Here is a 20,136-nt window from a genome sequence, read left to right as displayed (position 1 = left end):
AACATCTAGGGTTGACCTCATCCGAACGCAACGAATATACTCCATTTGTCATCTAGCGTTGAGCATGTTTGAAACTTCCGAATAGATCTAATCTAATGCATCGTTTCATCATAATGACGTCATTTGAAAAGCAAAAGTTCTTATGACGTCAATAATTTTTCATAGGAGTCCGTGGTCTTTTGATATAATCTTGAAAAAAAATCTGAAATGACGGTATGGTCGCAAAAGTGGCGCGTGTTTTTTTCATATGTGTTATCGGATAGCGGTATAGAGGCGTTGTTTCGGGTATGATTATTTCAATTATTATTTATTATACCGTCACCGTGCGGATAATAACAATTGATATCATAGTCATATTGATATCTGCTTTTTCAGATTATATTTATGTAAATATTTAAGGACTATGATCATTGATGATTGTGTTAAGTTCAAGCAAGTAGGGCTGCTCATCAGCGACAAAAAATTTACGAAGAAACTTAAAGGTTTAGCCATGTAGGTACTAGGTACCTAGCCTTTTTTTAGTTTTTTAGTTGTAGCTATTTTCATAGCATCTCACTTATTTTACTCTATTTTTCAACATGTTATTTAATGAAGTAAAATGATGCCGTTAAATGTTACAATTGGCAATGTTGACCTGGGGTCTGGGGACAATGCCCACATAGCAAAAGCAGGCGGCATGGGGATTGGACTTTCCACTTGGTGGCATTCGCCACACTACAGGATGACACCTTAACCAGTTTCTTATCCTGCAATTATTAGGGCTGCTGCTGATTCAGATTCAGATTCAGATTAATTTATTAACGATAAGTCAACAGCATGCTGGCTTTTCACCATTGCACGTCAATTCACAAGGTTGATATTAGGGAGGAGCACAATACAGACTGCACATACATTCAGAGAATGATGCATAAAACAAGCACTTCAAGGTGGTTGTGCCATGATCACACATTTAGTTGTTTTGAAATTTGTAATAACAGGATCACTCCCCAAGTTCATTGATGATAGTAACACCACAGGTAGCACAGGCAACAACTACCGGTTTCTGTACGGATTTGCAGTAGGTATAGTCAAAACATCTTAACTTGATGATGTTGATGATCCAATGAACATCTAAACTTTTTTTTTTAAATATGTGATACAGAATCTGATAAAATGCCTTGCATGAGCTAATGTATCTCTGCCTTACAGTTTTCAGTTTTCATTATGCTCTGCAGCTCAGTTTTGGATTTGTTAACCTCTGAGTTATGACTTATGTCATAATTGTAATACAAGATGTAATCTGATCTAAATGGTGAGAATTTGTAAGGTATGATTCCTAATAAGCTTCCATAGTTTGGCAGAAGTTATTAGATGGAAAAAGTCTCAGAGTAGGAGTTTACCATTTAGTATGCCTATTTGCTAGGTAGTGATACTTACCATGCCACATTTATGCCCTTAATACAACCTTACCTGTGGGTTGGGGAGCTGGGCTTGCAGGTTGAAAGCATGGCTACAGTCTGTGAGCTAAGAGTCAGGGGACCTGTGACAGATGCTGAGATAATGCAGGCTATGCAGAAATACCATTCAGGCTTTGATAGGAAAGCTTAGGCATCACAATCCCAGGCACAATATGTTTTGTTCAGGCTGCTAATGTGGTAGATTTGAATAACTTCTTATAGTCAATGCTCCATTGTCCATTGTTTCTTGCCCTGGACTAGCAGGGATGTGTTGAATTGAATCATCTGTTCTCTCAGGTACCTAGGTATCTAATTATGCCCCTATTTTCAGGAAGCTTCACTGGTCCTTTGTCCAGGTGATCAATTAGATATTTTTATAGCCTAACTGTTGTTGAACCTCCAGTGCCAGCGATTGTGTCCCAGGAAACCTTATTGAAGATTGGTTGCTATGTGGCTGATATGGATGACAACAATTCTTCTACTGTCAAGTGAAGGTAGGTACCTACTCTGAAAATATCAATTTTTGCTGCACCTATTGTAGATGTTTCCTATTTTTTTCTGCCAACATTTCTGGCAAAAATTTAGAATGAGTTCACTGACATACTAGTCAACTTTGTAAGAGATGATTCCCACCTTTGGTACCTGTCGTCTGATCTTTCAAGTTGAATACTTGTCCATTTCTCATTTTCCTTGAATAAGCCTAAGTCCTAAAATTCACTGATGTATCGATACTGCTTGTGAGAAATGACATGTTCGGAACTATGGTGATGACAATTTGCATGTTTTTGCTATCTGGTTAGGTATGGGAATAATGCCTATGTTGAAGCAGCCCAAAGGCAATAATGATTTTATTAGTTAGACATGCAATATAATTAATTGATGTTATTTGTTACAGCAACAGCCAATCGAATTTGGGAGTCCATTTACCAGGATCTGGATGCAACATACAGCTGCTTCAAGATTTTGAATGGAACACATGAATTTGGCTGCAGAGGTAAGTCTGTTTCTTTCATGTTGTCACATCTAACCACTGATGAACTTTGGTTGGGGTAGATGGGAGGCTAGATAAGTTCTTGCTTCTCAATAGGCGTGCTATAAAACTGTCTATGCCTTTTGGTGCAGCAATGCTACATTGTCTATTTGTGTCAAATTTGCTTCTTGTCACAGTCAATTTGTACTGAGATGGACCTTAACCCTCGCCGGCACAGGCCATTTTGAGTCCTTCGACGGCACAAGGGGGGGGGGGGGTTGGTACGACCCCTCCCCCTCGCGTTTGGCCCCTGATCGAGCTAGAGCTTCGCGGAAAAAACGAGCGTGTTGCCCGTCACGAGAGGAACCCGATGATACCCAATTTTAAGGTCCTAGGTCATCGGGTGACCTTCCAGGTCAGGTCAATGACCCGAAAACCGGGAAAATCGGGACCTGTTAGAAAGTCGTAAAGTGTGGCTGCTATGTGGTTTTCCGGGGTGCTGATCACGAATATCGTGTTAGTTTTGATCAGAGATGATGTCTTTAAGCATTTAGGCCAGGTCGGGTCAGGTCAGGTCAGGTCAACCGGTAGGGGTTGTGACGGGTATTCGTAATACGTGTCAACCGCCTCGGACAGCTTCGTAATATGTTACGAAGGCACCAAAACTACTTCGTAAATGTTCAAATGGTTACTAAATTCGAATTCAGCTCCAAAAACTAGCCTAGAAACATGTAAAACTCGAAAAGTGAACCGAGTTCACCCGAGGTCACCATAGGTCAATGACCTGACCTGACCTTCAGGTGACCTTGACACCCACCCTAATGCATGGGAGCAACATCAAATCACATGTTTGAACGTTTGAAACCACGAAAAGCTTGCAAACGCGCGGCTAATGCGAGCCGACATGCGCCGAACCGCGATTTCGGCCAAACATGGTCACAGAAAAGAGGTCACAGGTCAAAGGTCATTGGGGTCAGGGTCATGAAATTTTCAGGGTAGGTGTGAAATTGATCAATGCGAGGGTACTGAAAGTTTCGTCGCGATCGGCCGCTTTTTACGCGAGTTATTCGCGAAAAACCTTAGGGGGGGGGGTTGCATCAACCCCCCCCCCCCCCCCCTGTGCCGGCGAGGTCGAGGGCGAGGGACGATCAAACAAAGATTTGATCCGTGCCTTCGTCTGCTTTGATCGCATGACTACGTCTCTCACTCTTGTAGTCCTATACCACTCTGCGCCCCACCTTTACCTATAACTGACTCCTCTTACTCTGCACTTCAGCCGACTTCACCGGCAACGTGGGCCTACTGCGAGTGGTGAACTCGAGTGCTGACCTGACGCGGCTAACGACCTCCGGCGAGCGGCAGTCGGTGGTGGCCGTGGTGCCGCGCCAATGGTTCACCGTGGACACACTACAGCGGCTGGAGAGGATGACGGCCGACCCCGATCAGGGTGAGTTCAGGGTAGCAGGGTGGGTGCGACCCCGGACAAAGTGGTGGTTGCGGGGTGGGCCCAGGCTGCGGTGGGTACAGGGTAGAACACGGGCCAGTGGGGAGGGGATGCGTGACGCCCCTGACCAGTGTGGATGCTGGATTGCTGGATGATCCCAAGCAGGATGGGCACGGGACGGACCAAGCTGAGACCGAGGTGCAAAGTAGGGGAAAGACCTGGGAGAGTGAGGGGGGAGTGCGGGGTCGACCCTGATCAGAGTTGATTCAGAGACTCGGAGTGGATCAATACATGGTTCACACCCATGACGCTGGGGTATCACGAGAGTGGGCAAAAGGGGCCTTCGCAGTTAACTGAGGTACTCGTAAGTTCAGGGCAGACCGTTGGGAGGTTTGGTGCAGGGCCTAATCAACTCCCAGCTGCTGGGCTGGGGTGAGTTCAGACTCAGAGGCGGAAAGTAACGAGGCAGCTACAGCTACGAGGCAGCTACAGCACGGCTGCTTCTGACCTGACAGCTGCCGTAGATACGGGAACTGAGGCTTATGGCTTCTGGGTAGATGACATCGTCACTGTAATATAAACATTTCACCGCCTGAAAACTGTCCATGCTGCTCACCCCTCGCTGCTGTCGTGAACTGACGTACTGACGCCGGTGATGTGTTCGTTGTCAGGTGACGTGAAGGGCGTGATTCTGATGCTGCCTGACGAGGACTGGGGCCCGGACGAGGCCTTTCAGTACTCTGAGGACGACAGCTGCCCGAACCGCTGGTCCAGTGAGTACCGATCGCCGCACACTTCCTCTGTACAATGTCGGCCATTTCCCTCCCTATCTGATGTCACTCTGACATGATTCTATCCCCTCCCGACACATTAGAACGCGACACATGTGAAAGGCTGACCGCAAAAATATCAAGATGTTAATTTCGCCATAGCGATATTTCAGTTAAATGGTGCAGATTCCATCAGGTCAAGCGATCAATTTTTTTCCCACAATAGCTGAAGCTTTGCGTGATGTTTTTCGTCAAAAATGTATTCACCGTCATGTGTTTGCTTGATCCATTGAGATCTGAACCACCATAGTGAGCACAAACGCATGATTTCACGCAAGTTTATTCGTTATGGTGGGCAACGTCGGCGTCGTTAAGGCATCATGGACCGGGTTCATGTACCTAAATTTATATTTGTTAATGGTCATGTATGGCATCTGTATATTTTGGGGGCATAATGGTGAGGAACTGCATACGCACAGTTAAGTTTCTTTGGGCCATGACCGTGCATATTCTTGAAAAAGCGCCAGTGGATTCATGAATGAAACGATTATGTATGAGTGTCATATATCCGAGAGCGGTATGAATACGACCATGAACGGAGGTGATTGGGTTGGCTAGTCATTGCCAACTGCTAATACACTCTGAACTTCAAGTATTGTGCTGTACTTGAAGAGCAAAAGTATTAATGCTACCCTTGTCACTAATTCCACTAAGAAACATCACAATACACAGTGCAGTTACACATGTCACACATTTTTTCAATTAGCTGCATCAGTCAGGACATCATGTTCGCCCTCTACAAGTGTTCTGTTAGTACACGGCTCCGTGACACGGCTCAGCTCTGTCCATGCCGTGCTACAGTCGCTCCGTGACGCGGCTCAGTCCGTCACGCGGCTCGACCCGTGACGTAGCCCGGGCCGTGACGCAGCTCGATTCCTTCTACAGCTGCTCCTTGACGCGGCTCGATTGTTTGTCGTTGTCCCCTGCGGTGTCGATCTGTCCGTGTGCCCGGCGGTGTCGGTCGGTCGGTCGTCCCCTCTCAGGCGTCCGGAGCGTCCCGTGCCAGCGGCTGCGGCTGCGGCTGCACCCCTCCGCCGGGCTGGATGACGGTGATGACGAACCCCGAGTTGGCGTCCAGGGAGGATCTGCTGCGCTGTTCGGCGGGCGGCGGCAGGCCGGACGCCACCGTGATGTAGTACCGCGGAGCCGACAGCGCCAGCGACAACAGCTGAAACACAGCGGGGGGCTGAAATACCAGCTAAAACACGGTGGCTGAAAGACGGAGAGCTTAAATACGGGGCCTGAAACACCGTAGCTGAAGACGGGAGATGCTGGTTAGAATACGGTGATGTGCTCCCTGCAACATGAGGAGATGTTGCACTGATCTCTGTACATCAGTTCAACAGGTATAGGTACTGAAGTTAATTGATCATCACGTTTAAGTACAGTGGCGCTGAATGAAACACGACTGATATCGGCAAAAAGCAAAGTGATTACAGGGAAGAATGACGAGACATTGTTAAAGCCAAGCAATATGCTGGGGAGTTTTGTCCCGACCGTTTTTGCGTCAGATTTACGGGACACCAGCTTCACTTTTTGTCGAGCTAGAAGCACACCTGTGTGCCGAAAATGTTTGACCGTAAATGCTTGAACAGTAGGTTTGCAAGAATTACGATGCATCAGAATGACTTTTGGCATCAAGCTGTTGCGTATCTGCCAATAATTGCTATCCACTGGCGGTCACATCTTCTTATCAGTGACTCAAACGTTGGTGACTTGTACCGTCCGGTACTATATCTTGTCAAACGTCTGTGACACGCGGAGTCGATACATGTGCCGCATCACTAATGCAGCCAGGCTGCGGCCTTGGGTTGCGCAAAGTGTCGATATAAACCAGTCAGCTGTAGCCCCGGCGGATAGCCTCTCGCAACACGAACGCCACGGGAGAGTGTTGGGCCGGTTCGGGACGGTCGGGATATGGCGAAGGCAGTCGCTGTTTGCTGGGTCGACATAGCATGTGATGGTTTGACGTTTTGCACAACCAGACTTGTGCTTTAACTAGGACCTGGGTGTCTGGGCACTGGGCAGTGCCTCGGTGGCGTATTTGGCTAAAAACGTTCCGCGTTAGGGGGCACTTAAGCCTTTATTCGTTTTTTTTTTTACTCTTTTACGGTTTCCTAAAAAAAAACGTAAGTCATAAAGGTGATCGACAGCTAATGCGTCAGCGAAACGTCGATAAAGATGCAAGCCAATTCAAGATAATGAATAATTTTACTTCTGGAAATGAATGCTCTACCTAATCCCCTTGAAAAGTGACTTTATTTTTGTCGTGACCATTATAGTTAGTTACCGTCTTACCCAAAAATATGCGATGAGGAGAAGTGTTATGTAATGCCTGGTCGACGTAAGAATCATTATGATTTTCTCTCCAATACATGTACCTGATGGCGTGTTATGATCTACGCTTCGTTGCTCTAAACACAAAGATCAATATCTACGTGCATATAGCCACTATCATGGACCACCTATCCCTAATCGCACCTATCATCTATCACAGGCACCGTATCACCCTATCTTCCGCTTTACATAAGTCAGTGTTTAGTCCTCAAAACCTAATGCCCCTACATCGTGAGCCGGATACTCGGGTGCACTACTCACCTGCAGAACAATAACCACGGCGAGCAGGAACCTCATGGTGAACCGGGCTGTGCTGGGAGACGGCGACTGCGACGGCGGGGGACGGCTGACTGCCAAGTGGCCGGCGGGCCGGCGGAGGAGCGGCTGACCGGTGCTGGTGGCCACTCTCTCCTCTCCCCTCCCCTCTCCCCTCCCTGCTGCTCCTCTGCACCTCTCTCAGTGCAGGGAGGCGGGGTCTCCCAGTGCAGAGGGGCGGGCGCCCCATCCCGAGCTAGCCGGTTCTCTCTCCCGCCCACGCAGCCCCCGGCCGGAGACCAAGGCCGGTGCGGGGGAGGGGAGGGGTCACTGGCCGTGAGTGGACAGCCGAACAGGCTGCGTGCCTCACTGCACCTGCTAAAACTTTCTGCTGCGAAAATGTGTACTCTCTGGCATGCGAAGCGAAATGCGAATAATATGTCGTCCAACATTTGTAAAATTTATGTTTTCATTTGGGATTACTTGCTCCTGGCCCCAAATGCATCTGCTTTGAGTAACTACTATGGGTCAGGCGGTCTTAGCATCACTTCTCACAATGTCTATGACAGAAAGCTTAGTCACACAGCGAAGCAGGTGAAATGCTGATTTGTTGACATGTAAGCCTGTTTTATTTTGGTTTGGGTCATAATATCGTAATGTCAGCATTTTCTGAATGACAGTTGCCTATTTAAAATGCACCTTGTATTGAACATTGGTCACAAACGGGAAAATATTGCGCATGTTGCGGGACTCGACCGCTTGCAGCCTGCCCTACAGCGCTTTCTTCAAAATCACTCCGCGTGGGCCGCAGCTCTCAATGCCAACTGCATACCTACCGGACGGGGTAGTTTGTATGTAGAACACATCTCTGCGGTACCTTTCTCTCGACTGTGATGCGCGGCGGAGGGACGTCTGAAATAACGTTAGGGGAGGGTTGGAGGGCGTCACACGCACTGACTGGCCACCGTGCTTAGAGCGGCCGCGGCTCTGAATTCCGATATCTACCGAGGCTGGGATGTGCCTCTGCTCAGTCACTTGGGATGGGCTCTGACACTATGGCTGCAAAGAACAGAAGCCATCTGAGTTCTTTGGAACGCTGCACATTGCATATAAACGAGACATCAAATAGCCCTACCCTTTTCCTCGTACCATTGCTTGAGAAAACATAAGTCGGCGACCAAATGCAAGACAGTTTCTTTCGTATTTTTGCGAGGCTGTTGGTCAATCATATTATTTTGAGTTTGCATGCTTTATTTGCTGATAAATCTCCATTTTAGTTTTTGTTCATTCGTAAGCATATGTCGCTAGGCATGCTGGAACCCTTGGCTGACTCCGTTGTGAATGTCGTCTCTGTTTCACCAGGTTTTTACCGGTCCGACCCCGCTTCGGCCGAGTTCCGCTATTGTCCGAAGACGCCGTGGAACCCGGCCGGCACCGGCATGTTCAAGCGCAGCTGGAGCTTCCCCATCATCCTGCTGAAGAACCAGACGCAGATCGACGACCTGGTGAAGGTGAGAGGCCGGGAGCGGCGGAACGGGAGGAACCGAGTGTATGCTAACGTGCTGAGATCACTGGATGTGTTACTGAGTGCCTCAGAAGGGATACGGTGACCTGACGCCTTGGTAGGTGACGGTCGGATAGCTCAGAGTCTGGTCTGTGTGCTGTTTCTGGTTTGCTGTGACCGGAAGGGATAGTGTTAAGTGGTAGAATGCTTGATGCTCATGCTGTTCTTGATTTAAATTTGCTGGGGAAGGGAATAACATTTTCTGAGGAATTTTGTTATGTGTGATGATGGGTCTCGAGGCAGATTTTCTACCATTTTGTTTGGTTCTTCTCATTTCTGTGCACTATGAGCTGCCACCTCACCGCTCAGCTGTCTGTGGTGTTGCGTGATAGCCCGGTACTATCCCGCCTCCTCGCTCTGACCATCTCCCCCGCCCCACCGCAGTGCCACCACCAGTACAACTCGGCCGGCGCGGAGGGTCCGTGGCCGCGCTGCGCCGCCCAGATGAAGACCTTCATGTCAGCTGCCGGTAACTCCGAGATCTGCTGGCGACGCTCGCAGAGACAGAACCTGCTCGCCACACAGACGGGCGCGTTTTGCTCGCCTATGGGCTCCACCAACCTGTTCAGCACTTGGCTGCCGCCGGCGGCGGCACCGGCGCCGGCCGCTGACACGGTGCTGGTGGCGGCGCGTACGGATGGGGCCACCATGTTCGACCGGCTGGCGCCCGGCGCTGACTCGGCCGTGGTGGGAATGGTCGCCCTGATGGCAGCCGCACGAGCCATGGCCGACCTCACCCCGCCTCAGAATACCACCACCAACGTCATGTTCATGCTCTTCAGCGGGGTGAGTGTCCCAACGGGTTGGAAAGACGGGAGATGTGTCCCTTGGTGTATGTGTTTCGCTGCTGCTTTTGTGATGTGTTAAGACATTTAGGCCTGAGATTGACACAGGATTGTATATTTCATTTGTGTTCGGTTTGGTTCGTGAATGAAAGCAGATACAAGGAAGCAGAGCCGGTGCTTCATTTTACCGGCACTAGTGACGTATTCTAACTGGCATAATTTGTGTCCAATAACCTTGTTTCTTATGTTTCAAAATGCACATCGGTTGACTCCAGTCTTCCTTCACCACTGGCACACTTCTTGTAATGCCGATCATCAGAAGCTCTCCAGTTTCGCCACTGCTCTCCTAGTCTGCTCTGTGTCACCGGCTTCCCCTTCCGTTTTCCAGGAGAGTTTCGACTACATCGGCTCGGATCGAATGGTGTACGACATGTCGCTGGGCAAGTTCCCGCCGCAGGCCGTGGTCCCTGACGATGAGAAGGCTGGCTCGAAGCGCCGTCCAGCGCCAATGCGCCTCTCGAACGTCAGCTACTACCTGGAGCTGAACCAGCTGGCGCGAGGGACACCGCTCTTTCTACACTCGGATCCCGTTACTCGTCGCAAGAGCCCGCAGGTGGACAGCAAGGTAAGCCGTGAGGAAGGACTGGAGTGGGACCTTGACAGGAAAGCTGTCTGAGAGCGTAAAACCCCGACGCATGTGTCCTGACTCTGCTGGGGCGCTGACTTGCCATGACGAAAGTTCTTTTGTGGAGTTGATTGCTGGGCCTTGCGAGAAATTCACACACTGGTCATGCACATGGAAGGACGTGTGACTTGTGCTGTGTTCTGTGCTGTGTAAGTGCTATGTGTTCTGTCTAATAAGCTGTTCCCCGTTACTCGTCGATCAGAATGGCTCGTCTGACCGCCCCTGTAGTGTGACGGCACCCACTGGTCAGGGTTGCTGAGCTGCGCTGACCATCCGGCCGTCTCCACCCAGGTCCGAGAGCTGATGAACAGTCTGCGAACCTACGCCGATCCGGGCCGGTACGACGTACCGCTGGCGGATCCGGCGCCGGGCACGCCGCTGCCGCCCTCCTCTCTGCACGCGCTGCTGAGGGGAAACGACACCGTGCCGGGACTGGTGGTGACCGACCACAACCAGAGCTACACTAACAGGTAGGTACCGGCAGACAGAGTCGCTCGAACGTCACAGGCCTCGGAGGGAGCCAGTGGCAACTCTGACCACTGCGCGGAAACAGCAGTGTAACAGCAATGTAAACCACTCAGCATTGTACGCTCGGGGGCAGATTGATGTTCCACAACTCCCTATCCATCGGGCTCCCATGGCTCAGCACTGGCTGCTGCCAGTGTTGTCTGCCCTCAGCACTGCTCAGCACTGCCTGCCGGTGCCAGTGCTGCCAGTGCTGCCACTGGCAGCAGCCAGTGCTGAGCCATGGGAGCCCGATGGGTAGGGAGTGGTGGAACATCAATCTGCCCCCGAGTGTATTAGTTCAGTGTGGCGAATTGGTGCCAACAGATCCCGAAAATACCTTGCGGGTACCAGCCCGGTAGGGCGAAAGGTGATCGGCTTCAAAGTGATGGATAGCATAAGGAATATTGCAAAATTTGATAATGATAAGGTATATCAAGCTGTCAACAGAGACAGATAGTTTTATGTTTAGCAATGCAATATTTATTCTAGAGGCATGGCGATTTCAATGAAAAAGATCAAAAATTTTGTGTTGTATATCAATAGTAAACCTAGCAAACCAGTGCAGATTTTATGTTCCTTGTCAATTGTCATATCCGAGTAAGGTCATCACTATGCCCGGAGCAACATGCGAATGTGAGCTGCCAGGAACAGCTCTGCCTTGCCTTTATGCCATTCAGCAGAGATAAGCACCCCTCTGATGTCTACTCCACTAACTTCTCCCCCTCCCCCCGTGCGTCAGTTTCTTCCACAGCGTGTACGACGTACGCTCGACAGTGACGACCGGTGGCGACTTGACGGAGCTGGCAGACCGGCTGTCTCGGCTGGCCCAGGTGGTGGCGAGCGCTGCCTACGGCCTGGCCACCGGGCAGACGGCGCCCGACGTCACTGTGGATAAAAAATGGGTGAGAGACGACGGAGGGGAGAGGATCGCTGCTTGGGACAGCATGGAGAGGGACAGGAGGAATGGCCCGAGTGGGAGGGCAAAAAGGGGTGTAGGGATGCGAGGAGAGAGCGGTTGTGAGAAAGGGAGGCACGGAGTAGAGAGGATCACAAGTCTAGCTTGGGAGGGAAGTTGCAGATATAAAATGAAGAGTGATTAGGGAAGCCTAATGTAAATTTAGCTGGCTAATTTTAGTGCGCTACAATCGGTATTACACTTTTTTCTAGTCCTGATCCGTCTGTGCGTCTGGCCTGACTCGAGCCTGTCCGTCGTACTTCTTTGTCCGTCTGTCTGTTATGCAGCATGCACCCGGCGGGCCTGTCGTAACTCGTAACACCTGTCTGCGTCTGATTACGCCCTCCCCCCCCCCCCCCGACAGGTGGCCGACCTGTTGGAGTGCTACCTGGTGCGTGCCAACTGCTCCCTCTTCAGAGACGCTATGGATTCGGAGATGAGCGACAAAACGCTCACCAGACTCTGGCAGAAGAACAGGCCGCTGCCCACCTATGTGTCGGTACGTATGGGATGGTGGTGTGTCGCCGCTGGATGCTCATCTGGCTTGTCATAGGATACCGATAGGTGCAACCAATTAGGGGAGAGTGGGGTAATTTGGCCGCTTTTTTTAGAAAACGATATAACTTAAAATTGACGACACATTTCTGCATTTTCTCAACGCTGGCAGGTGTCGCATTCATTTTACTTTACTGGACAGAGAACTTGAAATGATAGAGTAATTGCTTATATTGAAATTGTGACGTATTACAAAGGTCTGCAAGGCGGCCAAATTGCCCCACTAGCAGGGTTATTTGGCCGGGGGTGTGGGGCAATTTGGCCGGTGTTAGTTTGCGGTCGGGATTTTCTGTTATATTGCGAGTCAGCTTCAGATTCAGCAATGACGTGTGTCCTATGACGCATTTGCCGCATTTTGGAGGTTGGCTCAGGGGTCACAGGGGTCAAAATAGCCAAATTAGCGGCTCTAGATGCGATCACAGTTTTTTACGAATAACTTTTGAAGTAATCAAGCTAGGCCAAAACTTCGAGTACCATCGTAATTCTCTCGTCAGTCCGCATCGAAAGATATATGTGTTGACCTTGAGAAGTCAAGGTCAAAGGTTGACCTCAGGTCACGTTGCATCAGGTCGCTTGACCTCAAGGTCACGTGATTTCAAGGTCATCATGCATGTCATTCGATGCGCCTTGGCGAGCTGAACAGAATGAGACCATTTGTGCGGCTGTACCATTTTTATGTAAGGATTTATTAGCAAAAAAACGTTTGGTAACCTTTGATGACGTCACATGCTCTTACAGTTGACCAATCGGAAGTAAGGCATCAAAGTAGTCAAAGTTGGTCATGAATCATGTCATTTATGGTACAATTGACCATGAAAACTCGGCCGTCCCAGCATAGTGACCATGAGCGCACCGGCCAAGTTGCCCCGCTAGTCCCGGCCAATTTACCCCATATTGCCATTCTGAAATTTTTTGTCTATAAAGTCATCGCGGCCTTACAGAATTAGATAAAATTGCTCTTGGAACCGTTGAACACCCCCAAGAATGGCGCTATAATGTCTGAATTCGTTTTTAGCCCAAATACTACATGTTATACAACTTTATAAACAGAAGTAAAAGTTACCATTTTCTAATGAAATTAACGTTTTATTAATTTTGAATAAAACTACGAGGGGCAAAGTTTTGACATTTGTCCTCCAGTTATTTCTACCCATGACAAATGAATAGAGACTAGAGTTATTTCACTCACTTTTATTAGACATCGTACAGGTGGGGGCGGCCAATTTACACCACCGGCCAAATTACCCCACTCTCCCCTACGGCTCTCGACTGGTGACCTCAATGGTCAATTATAAATAAGCATTGACCAGACTGTCGTGGAAGACTAAGGCATTTATGGATAGTTGCCCGGACTCTTAAGTGAATTATGGTGTTGTTGCTACCTCCCCACCCAGCGGGAGTCGGGCAGAACTTTCGAAACGAACCATTGTGTGGGCTGGGTTTGGTGTGTTGGCCCCAAAATCTCTTCCCATTCATTGGTTACATTTGTTTGTGGGTAAGCTGTCTGACTTCACCTCAAATTATGATCCGCACCTCTTTTTCTGCCCGCGTTTCTGCATTCAGTCCTGTAATGCAGTGTATTTTTTTTCGTTGGGGTAGGCCCTTTTTGTCTGACAAGACCAATTCAGAGTCGGGGGGATGATAGGAATTAGGGAGAGACATTGGTCTGGGCAGGTACCCTAGAGAGTCGCCGGGGCTGAGCCCGTCCTAAGGGACAGGCCGACCAGCCCAAGTACTCACTGCCCCGGCTACGGGTGCTCCAAGGGAGCAGCCCGCATGAGATAAAGTTGCCGTCCAGCCCGGACTGAAGGTTGCGGCGTGGAGGAGAGCCCTGCCCTGCCCTCCCATGTTCACTGTTCTTCGCCTCCCGCCGCCCGGCCGTGCCACCCGAACGCTTTGTAACTCTCCCCTCTTCCACCAGGTGGCAGGCCAGGCGACGATGCACTCGTACCTGATGCGTCTGACCCACAACGTGCTGTCGCGCTGGACGGGCGAGACGCTGGCGAACGTGACGAACGCTGACAAGTGCCGTAACGACACGGATCGGATCTACTCGCATCGCTGGCTGATCAGACAGCTGGAGAATGGCACACTGAGCGGATACTGCACGCGGTCACTGGTGGAGGTTTCGAGCGCCGTCAGCCCTGCATTCGAGATAGATGGTGAGTACGGACTACGGAGAGATGCTTGGTGATTGCGGAGAGATACCTGGTGAGTGCGGAGAGATACCTGGTGAGTGCGGAGATACCCTGTCAGTCGAGTTACAGGAGAAATCTGAGTGAATGTCTGAGTAGATGGTAGATGGTGAGAGCGAATCGCGATATGTCCAAGCGTGTTTTATACTGTCAGCTGCCCGATTTTAATCTAACTTTACGAGGTATGTTCGAAATCATATAAATTCAGTGTTAGCTTGATTTGGAGGAGTGTCTGCGCGGTAGTTTCCCTGCAAAGCAAACTTCTGTTTAGCATCCTGTGTGCCCAGGAGGTCTGTCGTCCGGCCTGCCCTGCTGCTGTCCTGCAGTCTGACCTACCCTCGCCCTCCGTCAGACTACGACTGGTCGTCCGGCGACCACCCGACTTGGGCCGAGTCGCAGTGGATCGGCTTCGAACTGCGCATCTTCCTGATGCCGTCTCTGGGCCACGAGCTGCTGCACCTGCTGCTGGGGCTGACGGTGACGCTGCTGGCCGTCGGTCTGGTGCTGCTGGCAGAGCGGCGAGGCCACCTGCTGTTCGAGTCGCCCAGGTGAGCACGCGGCGCCGGCAGACGGGCAGAGCTGGCGCCGGCGCTGGCCGGGGCGCTCGCCCGACACTGGGTATGTCTCGGTATTGCCCTTGCCGGGTAATACAGAGACATGCCATTTGCACTGACTGTACCGAGCAGCCGGTGCGAGCAGGCTGTATGTCGGGCTATATGTCCGTTGCTGTTCGGAGCTGGGTGCTGCTCGGCGCTGGGTGCTGCTCGGCTCGGGACCCGCTCGGGCTAGTCAAGACGCTCGCTCGGCCGTAGCTGTTCATGGCTCGGGGCTGGTTAGTGGGCATGGCGCTCCCTCGGCGCTGGTTTGGCTGTGGCTCTCACCAACACTGGCTGTAGCTCGGCATTAGCGGTGACTTTGACACTGACAGTGAAGCCGCCGAGAACTGCACTCGTGGCTGGGATGGGACGCTGGTGTGTTGATGCTTGCGAACCAACATTAGTGAACCCTGATCGTACGTGGCATGCCGTACCACCAACTGGCGACTGAAAGGTGCCGATGATAAGGCGCACAGGGTCGGGCATGGATGGGTTGTGTCTGCGTATGTGACTGTGTGCTGACGAGCGGATGTAATAGCATGTGCGCCTGCAACTGGGGTAATGCGTGACACTGCGGCCGCCTTTTGCCTGTGCTAGTAATGTGACATTGTGAGGGCACGCGGAAGAGGTTGTGACGTCCAAACAAGCACGCATGATAGTGATGAATATTGCATGCCTGGTGGCTGTGCCGTCAGGCTACGTCGGGTTCGTTAGAGTGTCTTTCGTCTGACTCTCTTCCTGTTTTGTGAAGTCGCCCGCCTTTTTGTATCTGCATGTTTTAACCTTTTGGATGCGTACTTTGTTTTTAGGCTTGTTTTACCACCACTAAGGATTGTCGTTAGTAGCTCATGCCCTTGCATAATGCATTCATTTTGCGTTATTACCAAGAACGACTTGAATTTTCTCCTCTTGTATCGTAGAGCGTTTTTCGTGCATAACAGTTCTACAGCTTTCTTCAGTGCCTGCTGTCCATTGTCATTTAAATGAGTTTGAAGAATATCACTTTTCCTTCGTCAGTAAGTTGGGAATTTATGAATTTGTCTCCCTCATTTTTTTGTCATTATTCTTTTTCGTCTTTTGTGTTGTATTTTTTCGGTCTGTATTTCCTATGTTTGTTTGTATATCTCTGCTTGGTTGCGGTGCTAGTGTCAGTGGCATTCCCCTTTCCCACGTTCAGTTGTTTTCTTATACGCTTTTTGCTTGGCTTTTATTTGATTTACTTATTTTAATTTATCGTAATTATTGTCTTCTATAATTTGATATAAGTTAACCTTCGTTTTGATACCGCTAGCTATAAGCGGTTTATTCGTTCCGGCCTCCACCCATATCTGGGACAGGGATGCCCGTTGGCTTCTGTGAGTTAGCGTCAGAGCCGAGCCACGTATGAGCGAAAAGCTATCACTTGAAGTAGTTGCGCCGCGCTCAAGTCGATCGACTTTTACCATACGTAGTCGCCCACAACTGCGTAGGTGATAGCTGTTGGCAAGTGACAAAGTTAGTATCCGACATAACGGCGCTTTGGTTCCGTCCTATGTCAATGAAGTCCTACTTTTGCTTCATGGAGTTGATTTTTGCACAACACTAGTCCCGAGTTTAGCCTTTGTTGCGCCTCGTTCGCTCGTGTATGTAAATACCGCCTTGAACATATGGTTCCAACGCTATTAAAGCCTAGTCAAAGTGGCATTGTCACAGCATCCATAATTCATTCAGCCGGCAAGCACATCCACAATGATGTCAACTACTTTCATCGTCTTATGGCGCCGCGCCTGGCAGCGAATCCTTTCAGCAAACCATCATTTATGCAGCGGTCGACAAGGGTTCGGGCTCATCTACGCTGATCTCATTTAGATGCGTGATCAACTATTCGGATGGAATTTGGCCCGGGCCGCTCCTGTGGGCTCGAGATCAGCATCGCTACAAACGGTTCACCAAATTGAAGGGGAGATGGTCTAAAGTAGAATAGGAAATTACCTTTGGCCGACGCTCTAAAGACGTGACATAAATTTCGCTGCGTGCTTTAGCTCTCCGTGCCTACTTTCGTTGTGAGATGGGGTCGTTCTGATGTAGTGCGTTAGTTGAAGCTCTGGCAATCGCTGGTAGCGGTTAATTTTGATAATCACTGATACTTTGTTTAAAAGACCACAATATGGCTTTAACTTTTATTGGGTGAGAGGGCGTGATAAGTGTGAAACGGTATGTTAGATTTGAGTGAGAATATTTTTAGTCGCAGCAAGCAAAACAAAGACCGATTTACATTATGTGATGCTATTAACCACCTCACTTCTAAATAGAAATGTCTGAAGGAAATTTATACATATTACATATAACTGTAAAAACAGTCGGTAAATACTGTAACTTCCACGATCATCCATCCTCCCGATCCCGCCGCCACTGACGCCGGCCCGTTTCCAGGTACGAGATACAGAGCTAGGAACGCGACGCAAACCAGGTACTGTTGGCAGATTACGACCGCTGCGCTCGGCCGGCGCGGGTGGCCAGTACGGCTCTCTGACAGAGCCCGTCGCCACGTGAGCGGGCGCCCGCCACGTGCACCGCACGGGATACGCGGCCACGTGGCGCCGCCGGCGGGTGCGGTGCGGTCGGCGGAACTCGTGGGACTCGAGCGGCCGTGGTGCGCCGGTCTCTGCGTCTGTACGTCGGTCCGGGAGCTGGCCCAGCTGTGCCGAGTACCTGGTTTGCGGTGAGCGGATGCGACTGTGTGCGGTGGCGGCGTGGGTGAGTTGCGACCGCTAGCCGCCTGCGGTTGCGGTTAGCCCATCTGTGTGCGCGCGTAGGGAGAGCCCGAGCGGTCGCCGCCGGCCCACCTGTGATATCGAGTCATTGGCGCGGATGTTAGAGACCCACCCCGTGGATGAGTGAGATAGTTGGTCGAGCGCAACCCCAGGGCAGGGAGATCCGTGTCAGACGAGTCACTCCGCGACTGTGGACGTGGACCGCGGACTGTGGGACAGACCATGGAGTGTGGACTGTGGAAACAGACCACTAAGGGCGTACATACCTCTGACTGTTGACGTAAATTACTACAGACGGTGGGTTAGATCGCGAACTGAGGGGATGGAGCAGACCATGGATGATCGGTAGATCACGAACTGAGAGGGAGAGGACAGACCATGGACTGTGGGGTAGACCATGGGCTGTAAGCGTATGCCACTGACTGTGGGGCTGACAATTTATTAAGAGCAAACCTCTGATTGGACGCAAACTACGGACTGTTCATGTTGACGTATGGTACGGGCGGTGGGGGGTAGGTCACGGGCTGTGGGGAATTGGGGGTAGACCACGAACTTTGGAGCCAGACCACTGGCTCTGGGGACAGACCGTGAACTATAGGCTCGAAGTACGAACTGTGGGAGTCATGGGCCACTGCCTGAAAGTGACAGACCAGGGGTGACCGCAGACAATGAGCTGCGGGGTAGACTACGACCACGAGCTGTGGGGACAGACCTAGGACTTTGGACGCAGACCACGGACTGTAGGGGTAGACCACGTACTGTGGACGTACACCACGTACTGTGGACGTACACCACGTACTGTGGACGTACACCACGTACTGTGGACGTACACCACGTACTGTGGACGTACACCACGTACTGTGGACGTACACCACGTACTGTGGACGTACACAACGTACTGTGGACGTACACCACGTACTGTGGACGGACACCACGTACTGTGGACGTACACCACGTACTGTGAGGACAGACCATGAGCTATGGTCTGTCCTCACAGCTGTGGATGCAAACTACGGACGGACTGTAGGGCAAATCACGAAATGGAGACAGACGAAGGGCTGTGGAGACAGGATACTGACTCTGGGGGTAGACCACGAATTGGGGGAGACCACAGGCTGTTCGCGCAGAACACGGACTGCGGAGGCAAACAGAAGACTGTGGGACAGACAACGGGTTATGGACGAAGAGCACGGACTATTGACGGAGACCCCGGGCTGTGTTCTGCCCACACAGACCGACCAGACGCCTTGATGTCCGCGATGTTGCGGAATGTACAACTAATCGATACCAATGCGTACCACTAGTGTACTTCTGATGCAGACATTCCGATCCACGTATTAATGAATGTGTACCCTCACCAATCACTGTTCATATGTTTTTTGTTGCTGTCGTCCAAGTTAATCACATATGTTTCAACGGGCGCTACGATCGCGGGCAGGATGTGTATTGATGTGGTGATCCTGTGTTGGAATATCCCAACACGCGTGTCCCTTCCCGATCTCGACGGGTGCCCGTTTATGTACCGCTAACGTTATCTAGTATAATTTATTATCTTGTGTAATCCATTGACCGATGAGGTGTGTGATGAGTGTTAATCGTGCTTACTCTAGGGATGCTTCAACTCATGTATTCTTTCGTCAATGACCTCACAATATACGGCTTGCTTCTTTTAATTTTGGTGTTCCTGACGTTGGTCGGAAATGGGTAACTGCGGGAAACCAACAGCTCACGCGTCCTTCTTTCGATGTATGATATTTGTGTCTATTGCTGGAAGAACTATCGTGGTACTGCTAATTACGACTTCTGTCGCGTCTACATCAGAAAAGGTCGGTCGTGCTCGGTTCTTGGATACCACATCATCGATTGGAGTCGATCCTTAGCCGATGAACACCGCAGTCCGGGCGTCCTTAAACTCTAAATCAGCATCCTCGCCGCACAATCGACCGCATCCTAGACGGTTGAAGGATAGCCGTCGGCAGACGCTTTAGCGTTGTCTGCTTGTTATAACAATAACGGTTGGAATATAATGCAATGGAATATTTGAGCTTTTGGTGGGATATGACCTCTTTGGATTTGGAAGCGTCATAAGGCCTATGGGTCACCTTTGACCTTTCATTTTCAACGGTCCGTTCTGTATGGTCTGTGACGTCTTGTCTGTCTTTGATGTGTGACATGATGTTGGCACTTTTGATGTTGACACTTTCCATATACACATAAACTAAAACGGGCATAAAAACTAAACTAAGACGATAATGACGACGACAGCAAT

The 20,136-nt window shown here is 50.3% G+C and overlaps 1 protein-coding gene across 2 annotated transcripts; it reads left to right on the top strand.

Annotated features, from left to right (window-relative positions):
- Positions 1-234: 234 nt before the first annotated feature.
- On the top strand, positions 235-19,540 carry LOC122383593 (nicastrin-like). 2 transcript variants are annotated; one of them, XM_043370182.1, is made up of 14 exons: positions 235-285; positions 1,768-1,930; positions 2,332-2,430; positions 3,683-3,853; positions 4,522-4,623; positions 8,635-8,783; positions 9,221-9,622; positions 10,010-10,246; positions 10,598-10,776; positions 11,553-11,715; positions 12,133-12,267; positions 14,245-14,485; positions 14,871-15,066; positions 17,577-19,540. In XM_043370182.1, the coding sequence occupies exons 2-14, from the start codon at positions 1,885-1,887 to the stop codon at positions 17,644-17,646; spliced, it is 2,190 nt and encodes a 729-aa protein (XP_043226117.1). In that variant the 5' UTR covers positions 235-285; positions 1,768-1,884; the 3' UTR covers positions 17,647-19,540. The 2 variants fall into 2 exon arrangements, with proteins under 2 accessions (XP_043226117.1, XP_043226118.1); XM_043370183.1 differs by having other exon boundaries at positions 17,527-19,540.
- Positions 19,541-20,136: the final 596 nt, after the last annotated feature.

The sequence above is a fragment of the Amphibalanus amphitrite genome, unplaced genomic scaffold (genome assembly GCF_019059575.1).
Source record: "Amphibalanus amphitrite isolate SeventyFive unplaced genomic scaffold, NRLGWU_Aamphi_draft 000168F_arrow, whole genome shotgun sequence".
Taxonomy (NCBI): domain Eukaryota; kingdom Metazoa; phylum Arthropoda; class Thecostraca; order Balanomorpha; family Balanidae; genus Amphibalanus; species Amphibalanus amphitrite.
This window is presented reverse-complemented; position numbering and strand designations above follow the sequence as displayed.

Bases quoted from the DNA above. Each gene is read 5' to 3' on its own strand.
- LOC122383593 (XM_043370182.1), top strand. From the start codon at position 1,885: ATGTGGCTGATATGGATGACAACAATTCTTCTACTGTCAAGTGAAG. The intron at 14,486-14,870 runs GTGAGTACGGAC...GCCCTCCGTCAG, and splicing joins CCCTGCATTCGAGATAGATG to ACTACGACTGGTCGTCCGGC. The intron at 15,067-17,576 runs GTGAGCACGCGG...TACTGTTGGCAG, and splicing joins CTGCTGTTCGAGTCGCCCAG to ATTACGACCGCTGCGCTCGG.